The sequence below is a fragment of the Diorhabda carinulata genome, chromosome 5 (genome assembly GCF_026250575.1).
Source record: "Diorhabda carinulata isolate Delta chromosome 5, icDioCari1.1, whole genome shotgun sequence".
In the NCBI taxonomy this organism is placed as follows: Eukaryota; Metazoa; Arthropoda; class Insecta; order Coleoptera; family Chrysomelidae; genus Diorhabda; species Diorhabda carinulata.
This window is the reverse complement of record NC_079464.1, coordinates 25,720,287-25,737,853: the sequence shown is the minus strand read 5'-3', so window position 1 is coordinate 25,737,853 and position 17,567 is coordinate 25,720,287. Positions and strand designations below refer to the sequence as shown.

Below are 17,567 nucleotides of genomic sequence, written 5' to 3'. Positions count from 1 at the left end.
TTTCACTCAAATATGTCGAACTTTGTTCCTGAAAAAGTGGTTTTGCGGGGAGCTCTTCTTCATTACTTTAATATGAAGAAAAATGCTGCCAAAAGTCATGGAAGTTTGTGGTGAACATGCTCCAGATGTACGAACCTGCCAAAAGTGGTTTGCACGATTTAAAAGCGGTGATTTTGGCTTGGAAGACGATGAACGTTCTGGGCAGCCAAAAAAGTTGGAAGATGAAGAACTGGAACCATTACTCGATGAAGATTGTTGCCAAACTCAAGAAGAGCTCGCAGAATCTTTGGGTGTCACTCAAGCAGCCATTTCAAAACGTTTAAAAGCAGCTGGATATATTCAAAAGCCGAAATGCTGCTGGAACGCCACAGAAGGAAGTCATTTTTGCATCGGATTGTTACTGGTGGTGAAAAATGGATCCATTACGACAAACCTAAGCGCAAAAAATCATATGTGAAATTCGGCCAACCAGCCAATTCAACGGCAAAGCCGAATATCGATGGCGCGAAGGTATTTGTGGGATCAGAAGGGTGTGCTGTATTATGAGCTGCTATGGTCAATCAATGGAGAATGCTATCGAACATAATTAATCCGTTTTAAGAGAGCAGTAGCCGAAAACCGCCCCTAATATGCGACCAGACACGAGGCAATAATTTTCCATCATGACAACGCTCGGCTCCACTTGACTATTCCGGTTTAGAACTATTTGGAAAACAGTGGATGGGAAGTTTTACCTCACCTGCCTTATAGCCAGACCTCACTGGAAAACGATTTACATCAGAGCCAGATATAAAAAAAATTGGTTTGATTCAGTCTTGGCTGCCAAGCCGGCGCAGTTCTTTTGAGATGGGATCCACAAATTGCCATAAAGATGGGAAAAAAAATGTTTTTTCTTAAATAAACGTTCAAATTTAAAAAAAAACCGCAGCAGAATTACTCCATTTAAAACTGTAACGGATCCCATTCTAACCATATTATGTTGCAGTCGGCATCTTCAGTTTATCCACGAGCATCATAATTGGGGCAACCTTCAAATCTGTAATATAATGCATACGAGTCGTGATTCCGTTTATTTAGTGATGATCGTCGAGGGTATAGACGTCCTAACACGTGATATGCTTAATGATATTGCAGAAACTGTCAGCTATGATTGGTTGGTCTGATATGCTAGGTTGCATTAGTTTAGAAGTTGTTTGACAGCCATCCACTACCTAATACAGTAGTCGATCATGGTAGCATGAAAATGCGATCTGTATGTATTATTATTATGCTCAAAAAAGTGATTGTAGTTAATAAATTGAATTTGTGGAGCACAATATTTGGAATTCTGGCAAAATAATTGTAGTGTCAGTTCGCAAAACATGTAAGAGAATAACTAGATGCTGTATTTCTAGGCCGATGTGATTAGGTAGGAGACGTATTCAATAGCCATCGAGGTCCTCAAACATTTGGACTTTAATTAAGGAAACGCTGGACAAGCAAAGTTTTTAATACCAAACCGGCAAATGTTGAGGAGCTGAAAGCAAGAATATCGAATGACCGTGTATTGAGTTCCCCCCAAGTAATTTTAAATATTCGAACGGAATTTCGATTGTCAAAAAATAATTGGATAACAATATGAAAATTTGATTTATCGAAATAAATTCAATCATTTGATTATTTGTTTTTTATAACTCACTTTTTATTATCTTGTAACTGTTACGAAATATACTAAGAGGACCCAATAACAACAAGAAAACATTGCGGAGGATAGCAAACTGATTACCAGTTCAGTACCGTTTTGATACGCACGAGATACATAGAGAAAATTCCAGAAGATTATTTAAATAAAAAGCAATAGGATCAAATGTCATAAACACTGTCAGCATTTATTTTATTATAAATACCTTTTTAATGCAGTGATTTTTTTGCTGGCGCTACTTTGACCTTGTTTTTTATGTTTTTTAAGTGCGCTATGGAATTTTGTTTTCCACTCGGTAAAAATTCTGCTGCAAATATTTTTATGTTAGAAATTACTAACAAAGTTAACGATATGGAAAAAATTCTAGTAGGAGTAGGAATGGTTTGCACGTTTTGAAAATAGCGACGCACCTAACTCGCCTGACCTGACTCCATGTTAGTTTTTCTTAATTACATAGATGAAAAGGAGCACGGAAAGACACCACAGCAAAATGTTTTTTGAAGACTGTGATTGTGCAATTTTTCAATATAAGAAGTATCTGAAGGTCTCTCAAGATAATGTTTTATTCATTTTCACTTATATACTAGCAATACCGTCGCGGCTTCGCCCGCGGTTTATTGAACCTCGCGTAATATAGGAATAATTCAATGAGAAATGACTTATATATTCTATGCATTAATTCAATTTGGAAGTGTAAAGAAATAGAGAAAAGACACATTATCATTTAAAAATTGCACACATTTATTATTTATATGATAAATAATATAACAAATACATACATACATTTCATTAACATAAAGATATTAAATAAATGATTTATTATTAGAGTAACAATGATTACGGTGACTGATGTTCTATTAACCATTGGATTTTTCTGAGCATACGTTTTTGAAGCCTTTTGTAATTGTTTTTTACGCGTATAACCCGTATATCTTGCACGTCGTTTTTTAGTTTTCGTACGGCTGCAAGACTTGTGATGAATTTATAGAAAAAAGTTCATATATATCGAAATGGCCACTATGAAGATTAACAGTAAAACGTATTCTTTTAACTGGATTACCAACTGCACCAAAACTTGCATAAAGTTCGTTGTTGCAATAAACTTGTTTTTGATTCGCAGATTCCACTATACGTTGAAGCTCGTGACATATCCTGAACGTACTCAGTGTACCTAAACTGCATTCAGAATTAGTTAAGGGCTCTATGTTTTACAATGCAAAAAAATGCAGAATCACTTGCCAATTGAATTCAAATCGATATCATCTTTTCCCGGATTCCGCAATAATTTGAGAACATTTTACTAGAAAGTGCCTTCTACTCTGTAAACGACTTCTATTCTAATAATAATATAATTCCGGACATGCTGAATACTGGTCTAATTATTACTATGGACTTCTTCTATTACTATTACCGTCTATAATTTTGTTAATCATTGTGGTTTTCTTTTGTACTTATATTGAAATTTTATTTTATTTGTATGGTTATTTATATGATTGTTTTTTAGTTTTTCAAGATTCTCCGATAGATTTCTTTACCATTCTTTGTTCTCAACATCTGCTCTGGTAACGATCATCTACTACCGAAGTTAGCTTTCCGCGGCCTTGTCCGGGTCTTCTCGTTAGCTGCCCTGTTTCTTGGTAGCGAATAACAATTCTTCATTCGTCACATGTCTTGTTAAACGTTGAGGCACATCCATTATTAACAAAATGAATTGAAATTTTCACTATACAGTAAAACAATTTGCTTAGAAAGTTCTCGATCTCAATGCATTCATTCTCCAAGATTTACTCGAGCATTTTTGTTTCCAAAAAAATTTGTAAGAAATTGTGATATTTTTTTGCTCATGATAAGAAACCAGAAATATCTATTGAGTTGAAACATATACAGATTGTCCCCAAAAAACTAAAATTAAGTATTAAAAATATCCTAAAATAAAATATTGAATCTTTCAGCTTTTTTTCTTTTATAAATTATGTGTGAAGTAGAAATATTGATATAAGATCAATTTAGTTTGTTTAAGTCAACTAGAAATATTTATATGACATTGTTCTAGGCTTCAGTTTTATTAAAGATGGCAACTGATAGTTATCCTCATACGAAATATAAAACAATGGAGAATGTTCTTCAGAAAATAAACAACAAATTCATCGCTTTACCAGAAGAAGAAACTAAGCGAAATACAATCATTTTGGATAAGGTATGTATGCTTTTTAATTTTTTATTTACAGTGCCAATAGAACAAAAGTCCATTCAAATTTTATCGAAAAAATTTTCTAAAATTGAATCACCAACTAATTCAAATCCAATTTTCTGAAATTTCTGAAGAAAACTGTCCATATAGGAGTATCAGTAATATATGAAAAGTCTTCAAAGGACAGATTGAAGTATTTTGTATAGGATTCTTGTGTATGGAAACATATTTCTAACTAAAATAACTTTATAATAAAATCACTTAAAACGACTAATTTTCCGAAAATAATTTCTTAACCCCATGAGTGTTACAAATTACAGTAAAATTTTCCCTTTGTTTCAAAGTAGTTTTTTTCTATATTCTCTGTAAAAACTTTTTATCAAGGTTTTCAATAAAATTTCCAACCGATTTTAAAACTCCAACAGTGTATCGAATAGGCTGCACCTAGCAAAATTACCCATTGCTGAATTTGTAAATTCCCATCTCTATAAATGTTTACCCACATCTCGAAGCGAATATTTTTACACATAATTCGAGACGTAACAAGTTTTTAGAAGATTTTGAATATTAAAATGAAAATCACCGATTAATGCTTTTATCAAAATATTTTAAAAGACAAATTCCATATTTCACACGTGGATTTTATTTTTACGAATTGTGATAAACGTCATTTCAAGCTGTCATATTTTAATACACGGCCAACCAGTATAAACTTGTATAGTCAAAATATCTCATACACTTTGATTTCATCGTAGAAACGTCAATTTAGAAATTACCGAATTGTCATTTTTCAAAATTGAGAATAAAACTCCAGTATCATAATGATTAAAATGATAAAAGTGCTTGAATCTCAACCAAGCTTTGTCCGATTCATGAGAAGATTTAAAGGAACAAAATCGAAATTATCGAGTGAAATAGATCAAAACAGATCGAGAGACGATATGGGTGGAGGAACGTTTCAAGAAAACTTCGTCTCGAACGGCTTGAGATACCAAGTTTGTCACGATAGAGTGCCCGTACATAAGACTGTCAAGATTAAACAGAAGACTTTTGAAGAATTTAAAACTTCGTTAAATGTACGGAATTTACAACCTTCAAATCAACCTACATTCTTCAACAAGAAAATATCTTCGTTCTAAATTGAATCGGTCGTACAATATATCCACTTTTTAATTTTTCTGTTACATTAAAACCATTTATTATGGCTTGAAATAGAAGTTTTCTTTCATTACAACAGCTATGACAACAAGTCAGGATTCGTGCTATAATAATTAGAAAAATATTTGAAATCTTGAAAGGTATTAGACCAATATATTAATTGTATTAGATAACAGGTATACTTCCCGCCGGGAAGGTATACTACAGGGTGTTTCAAAAATATCTTTACAACTTCAAAAATTCATAACTTCCAAAATAAACAAGATATTTATATTCCGTTTTGTGCATGTATTACTTCAACTAATAATGTTTTTGTGATTGTACTTGAAGCTTGTGTAATCTATGTCATTAACCGGTGTCCGGTAAACAATATCCTTTAAATAATCCCACAAGAAGTCGAGGGAGTTATGTCTGGAGATCTTGGTGGCCATGGAATTGGGCTATCCCGTCCAATCCATTGGTTGAGTAGAGTTTCGTTGAGGTGTTCCCAAACTGCTGTCAACCAGTGTGGTCGTGCACCATCTTGTTGGAAGTAAACAATCGGCATAATTCGTCCAACTGAGGAAGAGCAAAGTTTTGAAGCATATCCAGGTACACGCAGCCAGTAACTGTGGTTTCTATGAAGAAGAAAGAACCAATGATTTTGTTGTGCATAAGCCCACACCACACATTAACCTTTGGGCTGTCTCGTTGAAGCTCGACTACTGCATGTGGTGTTTCAGAACCCCAAATTCGTACGTACTGGCGGTTTATTGTACCAGACACATGGAACGTGTCCTCATCACTGAAACACACCTTTTTCAAGAAATCTTCATCATGCTTAATACGTTGTAACATGTCTACGGCAAATTCCACACGTTTTGGTCGATCTGTTGGTAACAGTGCCTGAAGCAATTGTACCTTATAGGCATACAGACGCAACTGTTTATGAAGAACAATGTGGATTTGGATTTGGAGTTGCCTTGAAGCCTGACGAATTGAATTTTCGGATTGTGCTGGAATGTTTGCCGTATTTTCTGAACTTGTACTGGGTCTTCCGGCTTCACTTTTATGCAATACTGATCCGGTGCTCATGAAACTTTTGTGTCTGGATAGTGGATCTCTTTGGAATTTTTCCGTTGAACCTGTGTATCTGATTTCGTCTCTATGAACCATGACACGCATTGAACTTTCTATTGTGGTGTCCTCATCTTCACTTATAGCTGTTCAGCCTATTGAAAAAAAAACTTTATTACATGCAAAAGACAGTTTATGTTCGAAGTTATAAATTTTTGAAGTTGTAAAGATAATTTTGGAACGCCCTGTACTTTGTTTGTTTATAATTTTTGATTAAATGAAAGAGAATGGATCTTACATTGATAAATGTTTTATTTAATGTCGGCAATTATGTATGGAATACGATATCAAATAATTGTCCGCCTCTGTTACCCTCACAAATGCGAGCCCTTTTGAGCACATCTTTCATTACATTCTCACGCATTTCACGCGGTATTTCATTAATTTCATGACGAATATTTTGTTTGAGTTGCTCCAGCGTTTCTGGTTTGTTTGCATAAACCTTGCTTTTCAGATATCCTCACAAAAAAAGTGCGGAGCAGTCAGATCAGGCGACCGTGGAGGCCAATCAACATCATCATTTCTTGAAATAACTTGTTGTGGAAAGAGATCTCGCAGTAATTCCATTGTAATTCTGGCTGTGTGTGATGTTGCACCGTCCTTGTTGATACCACATGTTAAGCAAGCCCAAAGCATGCAGTCGTGGCGTTAAATAGTTTTCAATCATATCATGATATGGCTCCCCATTGACAGTTACCGTTAGACCGATTTCAGTTTTAAATAAGTAAGGTCCAATGATTCCTCCTGACCAAATTGTACTTTTAATGGATACAAAAGTGGCTGATGAATAATTTGAGGGTTTTCCATTGCCAAGAACCGACTATTCTATTTATTCACGTATCCATTCAAATGAAAATGTACCTCGTCAGGGTTGTCATGAGCGAGCTGTAACATCCTATTGGCATATGTACGGCGGCGTAAATGGTCTTCTGAAAGAAGCTTTTGTGTCAACTGAATCTTAAAAAGAAACAAATGCAAATCCTTGTGCAAAATTGTGGCCAAAGTTGTTCTTTGAAGACCAAGCTCCTGAGCACGGCGTCGAATTGAGGTTGATGGGATTGTTTTGAACACTTTCTTGAACAGCAGTAATGTTTTCAGTTAATCTAGCAGTACGTTGTGGTCCATGCTTGGGCCTATCAACTACAGTTAGTTTCTTCGAAATAATTCACTACACTTTCTCATCGTCACAGTAATCGATGGTTGATTTTGATAAAACGTTTTAACGATTAAAACACGTTGGTTTACCGAATATTTTATCACAATAAATTTGTTTTTGTCTCTACTTCACGACTGCCAAATATGAACTGTCCACACTAATGTTTACCACAATGGCGGCGTTTTTATTTTAGTTTTACTTATTCCTTTGGACGTATTTGTCAAAACTTTCGACAATTATTTGGCCCATGTCCTGTCGATTGAGCAGTAGCCACCGATCTAAGAGGGATTTCCCTGTCTTTGAAAACTTCTTCAATTTTCAAAATGTTAGCAGGGCACGTACTAAATTCTGAACGGCTATAGTATTTTCTGTGGCTTCCAGTACTACAGCCTGCCTCAATCGACGTCTAGAACAGGAATTCTTACAGCTTATCCGATTTTCGGTCTTGGATGGGTGCTTACTTTCATTTGTTTTGCCTATAGCTAATAATCCATCATAAGCAGCTTTTTTGCCATTGTTATGTTTCTGTTTCTAGTTCAAAAACTGCAAATAATTTCCCAACATAGATTTCCAACATCGAAACCCTCTTTATTCACGGGATTGAAACAAGTACTGCATATCGGACATGAAATTTCTTGACCATTATTACAATTTTCCACTAATACTCCTTCCAGCTGCTTTTCCATGACCTCTTTTGTTTCTGTAACAATTTCTATCTCCGATTGATGCGATTGCTCGATTTCTGCATTGCCAGCAATGTCAGCATGAATGGAATTATCACATTTTCTAAGTCTTCTTCAGTTGTTACGTCGTTGAAATATCACAAATCGCGATATTTTTAGATAAAATACTTTGTAAACCAACAGCAAAAAAGCGTCGACGTGATTGGAAACACTGCCATCGAGCATAGGGTCTGAATCACAATAGTCCGTTCATAAACGGTCTATGAAATACCATATTTTTTACATACGGTCTGCCCAATTTAGACCGTGTGTATACGACCTAGGCCATATGCATACGGTCTCATTTTATATATGGTTTATAACATATATAAATAATGGGATGATATCCACAAGGTATAGAAAATGATCATCTCTTGATACCTAGCAGAAATTACGGTCTTTTCATTTGCCTCTCGATCCAGGAGATTAAAGAGCGGAATGAGGCCAGGCAAAACATGATTGCATCTAGAGGATAAAGTTGTAATGTATTATAGGCGCTGAAAGCTGGTGCCCTGATGTGCCTTAGCTTCGTCTTTGTCTTTAGCTGGGGATTCTAATAATCACTAATCTAATATCTGCAGGATAAAGATTGTTGAGTTAATTGAAATATTACAAATTCATTATATAGTATGTTCAATGTCAATTTTCAGGTAACAGAACAATTAATAGAAAAGATGAAAGATGGGAATGTACTATTCAACAAAATGTTCCAAAAAATCTTTTATGGAGGAAGTTATTATGATAAATTGAAGGTTGGAAAACCAGAAGAATACGATTTAGATTTCCTACTCATTTTTCCTGAAAATGGGAAACCTGCTATAGAAGTTAGCGATAAACCGGGGTTTGTGAATGTCGTGATAAATAATTATCGGGACATATCTAGCACGAACATCAATGAGAAAAAGTGCGAGTAAGTAATTTGTCTGTACAAGCTTTTGTTCGTAGGTCTAATTCCAAATCATGTCAGCGATCGATCGCATGCGCATTTTAAAATTTCTGCTCAGTTCTAGTAACAGTTCTGAGCTCGTACATATCTGATTCCGAATCGGTTACACATTGTTTGAGGTCGGTTAGGTTGATCAAGTGCAATATAAAAAAGTGCTAGCATGAATTCAACTAGAGTCTTATCATTTTCCAAGTCAAAAGATTGAAGTCATTAGTGACCGATAAAATAACATTCTGAACCAATTGGTCATCAAGTATTACAGCGTTCCTGAATTGTTTACCAACTTGGACAAAACTAATAATTAATCTCGAGTCAGGACATAAATATTGATGCAAATTTTGTATCTCGGTATTTTTCATAGAAGAGTTTGAGGTTGAGGATGGCTAGTTTTCAAAGTTGTAGTAGGTCTTGGAGCCAAGTTCTACGTAGTCTTCTCGTGCGTGGACAGTTAATGGATAGTTAGATCATTGTTATAGTTTGCCATCTGTTGATTGTATGTTACGGCCATACGCTGAATCAAATTTTTGACGCAGAGAATGTTGAAATCAATGTGGGGAGTATGATTACTGACATACCATGGAGCGTCCGCCAGGTTTCTTAATGCATTGAAACCTTTTATATTATGTTGATCGCAGAAGGTTTAGCGCATCCCCAGAGCTGAATTCCGTACAACCATATCCGTTATAAGATTGATTTGATATCAGCAATTTGTTGGTTATCGACAATTTGGATTTCCATGCTGCAAACGTTCCCCCGGTAGCCATATGAGCGAAGTAGAGTTCCATTCATAAATGTTTTGAATGTACTCCAACCCGATAATAAAGTTTTTGAAATATCTCAAATGGTTTTCATTTTATTTTGAAAACAAGTCCTTATTGGAAAACCCCTTAGTTGTCTTCTCTTAGCATCGATGTGTTTTTTCCAGGTAAGTCGCTGGTCTAGATGAAGGCCGAGGTATTTGGTTTCAGTTGCTACGGGTATTCGTATGTTGTTCATAGTTGCTGGAGGACATATATTATAACGTATGGTGAAGGCAACTTGTACAGATTTAGCTGGGTTGATCTTGGTTCTTCATTTGATATACCACACATAGCATGTCGATATGATTTTGTAAATCTTCAGTAGCTGTTAGTGGGTCGTCGTTTATAGCTAAAACGGCTACATCATCAGCGAATGAAGCCATTTTAGTGTTATTGGTTACTGGTATATCTGATGTATATATAAGGAAAAGCAGTGGCCATAAGACACTACCTTGAGGGAAATATATAGGGAATAATAGGAAAGAAATTAGATTTCTGGTCTGAGAATCTTACAGAAAAGGTCCTATTCGATAAGTGTGATTTGAGGAGAAGGTAGTAATTACTTAAAAAGACAGTTTTTTAATTTAAAGAGTAGACCTCTGTGCCACACCTTATCGAAGGCCTGAGAGATTTTCTATTACATTACTTTATGTGTTCAAGACCCTTGGAGATTTCATTAATTAACCTGTGAACTTGTTTGGTTATATAATGGTGTTCTAGAAATCCAAATTGATAATTAGATAGTAACTCCATAAGATCATGATCCGTGTTTATTCTTTTTAGTATGAGCCGTTCGAAGACTTTACTTACTGAAGTCAATAAACTGATAGGTCTGTAGGATGAGGTGTCTTGTGGGGGTTTGTTTGGCTTTTGCACCATGATAATTTCTGCATACTTCAAGACTTTTGGGAAGTAAGATAAGCTTAGGATACGTTTAAATATTGTTGTTAAAAGGACAATAGCTTTACGTGGTAATTATTTGAGTATTTGTCAATTGATAGGGTCATATCCAGATGCTTTGTGGTTATTAAGTATATCTACTTTTTTTTTATTTCTGTTGGAGAGAATGGCTTTATGGGAAGTGACATTTGACAGAAAGTATAATGAATACTTCTACTTCTTGATCTACTTTTTCTGGTTCAGTCTTGAAAACCTTCTAGTTTCTATTCGCATATTTATAAAAAAATATTTTATTTTCAGTAAATACGAGAGTTTGTTGGTAGAAACAAAATATCTCTCAACATTAGAAGTGCTTAAATGGTTTGAAAAAGTATTAGATAAGGCATTGAAGGAGTTTCTAAAAGTTGAAGGTGAAGGCCATTTATTTAAAGTGAAGTTAAATGTCGAAGATGAATTGGACGTTTATGTATGTTTTAAAATTATCAACTTTCTCTTCTATCATTCGAAAAAATTTTCAGGGAACCCTTGTGAAAGCATTTCCAGCGTTCACACTTAAGTTGAAATCTAAAGATATCAAGTTGGATTTGGATCTGGTTCCATGTTTTCAATTTACCGATAGTGATTGGCCAAAGGAAAATTATAAACCAAATCCATTTCCTCAGAAGGTAAGAATCTTTTAAAATATCTCACAAGATCAAGAAAATATGTTTTCTTAATACATATTTCATATTTGCACGTATAACGTTGGTAGATGTGTCTCCATTTTCATTTATTACTCAATATCTTCATGTCGACTCCATGCATTGAAGCTAGTTACAACTTCAATAAAGAAAAAGCAGTGAACTTAACTGCCCTTATCAAAACGCAAGAGGATTGGCAACCGTCTTCCGGAAGAAGTTTGGTCAATTAGAAAAACTTGAAAAGTAGGTATGACGCTGAGAATCAAACACAATTCGCGGTACATCTTCTATCTGGTAATTAAAAATGAATTTCGAGATTGATCTACCTACCGCGGTGTATGGAAAATGCTTTGAAGTCTCCGCGACGTTGTGCTGGAAGCCAATATGAAGAAACTAGCTATAACCAGGCTAGCGAGGAACCAGCTGGATTGGCGACTCGTCTGGAACATAGTAGAGGTGAAATAAGAAAAAGGTGTGCAAAGTTGACTTCCTTAAATGGTCTAAAGGAAATCCGTAATCATTTTACTTACATCTAATGAATTTAGATTGCGAAGTCTTAAAGTCTTAGATTTGAAACATCATTTGGAGCCACCAAAATTTATTGCTGTAGAAATCGGAAAGAGTTTGTGCGATTTGTATTTTCAACGCCATCTTATAACTAACGATTTTATTTTTTAGTGACATTACAAAGTATACAATTTTTATGTAATATATTTTAGAAGACATTCGTGGTAGTTCCTAAAAGTCCTAAATGTGAAGGAGAACAAATTAAAGGCATTGTAAAATATTGGCGGCTTTCGTTTCAAGAACAGGAGAGACTTATTTTGACAGGAGATCAATACAACAACATGAAAGCTGTTCTCAGGTTATTGAAAGTGAGTCATATTAAATGAGAAATTGAAACAAACTTAATTTTCATATCAAATGTTTACTGTTTTCCTAAGGAAATGTAGCAAAACAAGCTACAAGTTATTGATGACGTATTTCCTCAAAAATCGAATGAAAGACTTTTGATGTATTTATGTTTTGTTTATTATTATGTAACTAACCCTTTTTTGAATTCCCTTATTTTTTTATTATCTAAATGTATAGTTTAGAATTTTCATTTGCACAATACGAGTGGTTAAAATTTAATTTGATTGTCAGTATCCGATTTAACAAATGTAGAGCTCCGCGTGGTAAGCGATGAAAAGAACATACCAAATAATCGTCTTGCCATATAGATTCTCTTTTATTGATTTCGAAAATAAGAACCTAATTGATTACTTTCATAACATCCGAGGATCCAAGTCTATTTCTTAACTCAAGTAACTTATTTTCAAACTTTAGTAATGACAAATCAATTGGTGCACAGATTACCTACGACTTATCAGTATTATTGAAGTTGTTAGTAGCGTCTTTTGCTTAACTTTCTGTAGCTGGGAACATCATTTTGAGTTTGTAAATGGATATACTCAGTTTTAACTGTACTTGGTGCAGACAAATTCTTTTGCTTAACTACCTGTAGCTGGGAACATCATTTTGACTTTGTAAATGCTTATACTCAGTTTTAACAGTACTTGGTGCAGACAAATTCTTTATAATGTGAGAAAATCCTATTTGTTCATTAAATCTAACCCAAAGATTGTCACATTCAGACCTGAAAGTAGAAAATTCTGTTTTCGTTAAAGAAAAGTTGCCGATCAAACACCTTTGATTTGGAACCATGACATTGTGCGTTTTGGAAATTTGGAGCCACAATACTACAACTGATTTTGAACCTTAACTCTGGTAAAGCTTCAATGGATAATTCCGAGCCCCAACGGCGACAACTTGTGAAAGATCTATTTCTAGTATTATTAATTTATTATTTGGTCTCTAAGGGAATCTTCGTTTTGATCGTTTTTGATTCCTCAATTTACATTTATCTTTTTTATGGTAATTTGTATTTCTTTCCTCGCCAATTTTTCCTTTCACTTCTTTGAAATCTCTTCCTACTATGTGCCTACGTAACACAATACAACCACGTTTAGTTGCAGCCTTTTGTGAGTCTGGATAGACCTTGGAATGTATAAAGATAGGCAAGAATGGGAGGTTCGAGCCGTTAGTTTTCCCATCAGTGTACACAAAATGAATTAATATCGCATAGTTACCGCGGTATTGATAAGTTTAATTTCGTCTTTGCGTTTGGACATTGCTGTTCACAAAATTTCATTAAATTTTTAAGTATGCATCCCTTTGGTTATAGTTTTACTAATACATTAAGACATTTGGTGACAATTGCAAAACTTGCAATGATATTTCGAATGAAAAACGGGTATATATGTTAAAACACCGGGCGTTCAACATTAAACGTAATAACGGCACTGAGTATATAAAAAGTAAAGTATAAACAATTTGAAATAACTCGTAACAAGGGCCGTTTAAAAGAGATCTAAATCCTTCTCTCTTCGCCTTGAATGGACTTTAAATATCTTCTGGTCGTTTTATCACAATATTACATTTATTGGTTTCCTTTTTTATTAATTTCTTCCCATATTGTATCGGTGCTGATTCCAAAAAAACGTTTTTGATAGTTGATCAGCTATAATTTTCTACTTCAGTATACCCTAGTGTGCACAATAGTTTATTAAGTATACCTAAGCTTCCTAACATCATTTTGGGGTTTTCCAATACCTTTAGACCCTTGTTTTCTAACTTTTTTGTTTCATAGACCACTTTAAAAACTTTTCTGGATCTGGTGGACCTCCTGCAGCTACCAATTTCCAAATCTTAAAAAAAGTGAGATTAGATCTATTTATGGAAACCTGAGTTGTGACTGAGCTATAATATAATCAAAATAAAAAACTTGTAACTTCTACAATAGTAACTACAAAGAAGAAGGATGTAATTAATGAATTGAGAGCAAATTATGAATATTGGGCTTGAGTTTCATAAGAAATAACCGCAAATCTACCCGTTCTATGATATTCAATATGCTCCTTTTATTAATAAGTTTGCAACGGCATTAGAACTTCTTCCGACAAGATATGATGAGGGAAACGCGATCGGAAGCTTTTGTACAATCCTCCAGGATATTTCTCGGGTATTTCTACCTGCAGCCAAAATTTTTGATACTCTCTTTTAAATGTCACTTTCAGCTCCTCATTATTGCTAAGCTCCTCTTGTAATATCACATTCTCCACTTCCATTCTATCAAATGGATTCATGAGCCGTGATACTATTTCAAACAAGTCAAGTCAAAATTTTAGTTCTTCACTATCGAAACCAAATAAAGTTTCATGGACATTCGCTCATGATTGTGGACCCCATTTTTTGTCACGCCAAACGTAGACCCCCTCGAATCTTCCGTGGACCCATGGTAGTCCACCTGGACCACTTTGGGGACCACGGCTTTAGACTATTTCGTTCCAGACCCATATAAATCTATCCCAATTCTTATGTTTTCGAATCGTCTGTGTACCATTTAATGGTAATTTTTCGCTGTCTAGTGTGATCTTATCCCATTCATTTTTGTTACTGTATTCTGTCATGAGTTTATTCAAGAATCTATTATTTTGTTTTTCATTCTATCCTGAGGATCACACTGCCCAGACTAGCTAGGGGGAGTTTTTTTCTGCCTAATTTTTTCATATATATTTTTAGAACTGTAATCAGTAGCTCGAGGTCCAGAATTAGTTCGATAGCTGCTCTAGGACATATTTCCATTAGTCCTGCTATACATATGCGGGCCGATCTTTGAGTTCTAGAGAAATCGTCTTCCAAGAGCTCGGAATCTGATAGTTCGTTTCACGATGTACATACTTAGGATGCAGTCCCATTTATTATATGTGAATTAGTGTAGTAAAAACTATTTACAAATTAAAAAAATGGTTACTAACAATCCTTCTAAATTTGTAGTGTAGAATTTTAATTTAGATTCAATTTAAATTCTTTTTCAGAAACTGAGAGATCAAAAGAATCACAAAATCGCCAGTTATTATATAAAAACAATGTTTCTATGGGAAGTTGATACACGCGAGCCCGCCTTTTGGTCTCAATCATTGAGTGTTGTCTTCATGGAGGTAAATTGAGAATTTCAAAACATCCCTTGTTCATTTTTTCAACATTCAATTCTTTACATATATTGGGCTTCTTGAAAATCGAGATATTTTCAATTCAACGTCCCAAAAATGTAATTTGAAAATTTCAGAATATTTAGAAAGAACAACAAAAATATTTCATAGTAGATAAGGGAGGTTTTGAAATTCATCCTTAATTATAGAATAAAAGTAAACGTTTATTTTGTAACATCGCATAATGAAGAACTCCGCACCCAAATAATCCTGCAAGATATAGTTTTCTATACTTTTAAAAACTCAGTTTTAAGAGGAAGTATAGTTCTTCCAATATCAATTTCACCGGTTCAACACACTTGCCGACAATTTTGTTTGATCTACCATAGGCTGTAGATACCTTATTTTATAAATTTATCATTTTTATAAATACATTTAAAAATATGTATATCTTAGATATGCATTATAAATTGCAGTCTTTCTTGGAACTTAAAAAAAATCATTATTACACCTCATTAACTTGCTACAACTGAATATTGAATTATAAAACGTGAATAGAGTAAAATGTACTTGTCTGTAAGAGCGTTTGGTTTAAACAAGGATACCAGACGTGAACTGAGCTTTCTTTGCTCCCTTTGTTTTTTTCTGGAAAACGAAATTTAAAAACAAAAACTATGTAGGAAAATAAATTCTTTGCAAATAAAACATAAGGAAAAAACATCTCAATTCCAAAATATAAATAATCATGGTAGTCAGAACTGTCTGAATTTGAGTCATCATTTGATTAAATTATGATGGGTTGATGAGGGCGATACCACATACTCATTTTCTTCTTTGATAACGTGTACAACCCAGTTTTCTCAAAGCTCTTGGTGGTCTGCAGCTAGAACTTTCTTACTACATTTCTTACAGATTCCTGAATATTTTCATATTCGATTATATTTAAAATAACTTGGTGTGTTTCTAAATCTAAATTGATACCTGTCGTTATTCTCACTACACTGTGAAATTTCATTGTATTCATTCTCCCATGGTCTTAAGAACGCCATATTTCTATTTATTTAAAGAAATTTATAAATTAAATAAATCTCACTAAACGACGCCACTGCTTATCGCAGACTGTCTGGCAGGTATATTTCAAAGATATTGTGTACATACGTCTTCTATGAACATATTAGCAGAATTAGTCAAAATAGCTTAAATAGCACTAATAAATTTATAGAATATTGTGTATAATTAAAAAAAACTACTAAATAGTTGAGATATAAACAATGCCCTATTACAGAGAAAGTGAATCTATGAGTCAACGTAGATAAATCGAAGTTCATGATAATGACAACATTACAAAAGAAAAGAGCAACTAGAAGTTTGTGAATACAACTGAACGAAGAAAAGGCAATGAGCTTAGAACAAATTCAAAGTCATGTATATCTTGGGGTTGTTATTAAGGACGACCGTAACGAGGGAGAAAATCTGGAAGCGAGGATGACGAGGGGAAACAAACAGTTGGGAGTGCTAAACGCGATAATAAATTGCCAAAAAATTCCCAGCAAAGCTACTTCTATACAAAACAATAATAACATCAACTATGAGCTACTGAGGCGGAACGTAGAATTCTTTACAAAACAAAGGAAGAGATATGGGACAGAAAAATACTTAAAAGGATACCAGGCTGTAAAAAGAAGATTCATGGCTGAGAACAAATAAACTTTCTAATAAGAAATCTATTTGGAGAAGCAGAATTAAGCTAAATAATAAGATCCACTGTTAATAATCTCTCAACCGGACAGTTTTTTTCTGCCAAGATGTACTTAATTATTAGAAAAAAAGATTGAACTTGATCTAAAAGTTGATAAAAAATGATAATTATATATTTAGCAATATATTATAACCTAAATATTATCAGTTTTTGATCGTGACTACCAGTTGACCTCAGATAATTTCCTGACCACGCGCTCTACGCCCTCTATCTCGAAAACAGTTCAATGTATAAAAAAATGCTAAATACAAAAGTTGTAGAGAATTAAATAATCTAAAATATTGATAATAAATATAAATAGCATAAAATCCATAGAAAACGAGATATTTGCAAAAAATGTAAAAAAATCGATTTTTGTGAGCTTTGAAAACTCGCGACCATCAAATTATATGTGAATAGTTTAAGATGCCAAAATACAAATTTT

At 34.1% G+C, this 17,567-nt stretch overlaps 1 protein-coding gene across 1 annotated transcript in view; it reads left to right on the top strand.

Annotated features, from left to right (window-relative positions):
• LOC130894585 (cyclic GMP-AMP synthase-like receptor) overlaps nt 1-17,567 on the top strand; it is a 64,541-nt gene that overhangs the window by 40,663 nt on the left and 6,311 nt on the right. The window contains exons 2-7 of the mRNA XM_057801493.1: nt 3,735-3,878; nt 8,675-8,934; nt 10,971-11,136; nt 11,189-11,335; nt 12,070-12,225; nt 15,271-15,393. Of these exons, the coding sequence (XP_057657476.1) occupies nt 3,753-3,878; nt 8,675-8,934; nt 10,971-11,136; nt 11,189-11,335; nt 12,070-12,225; nt 15,271-15,393 (978 nt within the window). The 5' untranslated portion in view covers nt 3,735-3,752. The remainder of the gene's footprint in view (nt 1-3,734; nt 3,879-8,674; nt 8,935-10,970; nt 11,137-11,188; nt 11,336-12,069; nt 12,226-15,270; nt 15,394-17,567) is intronic.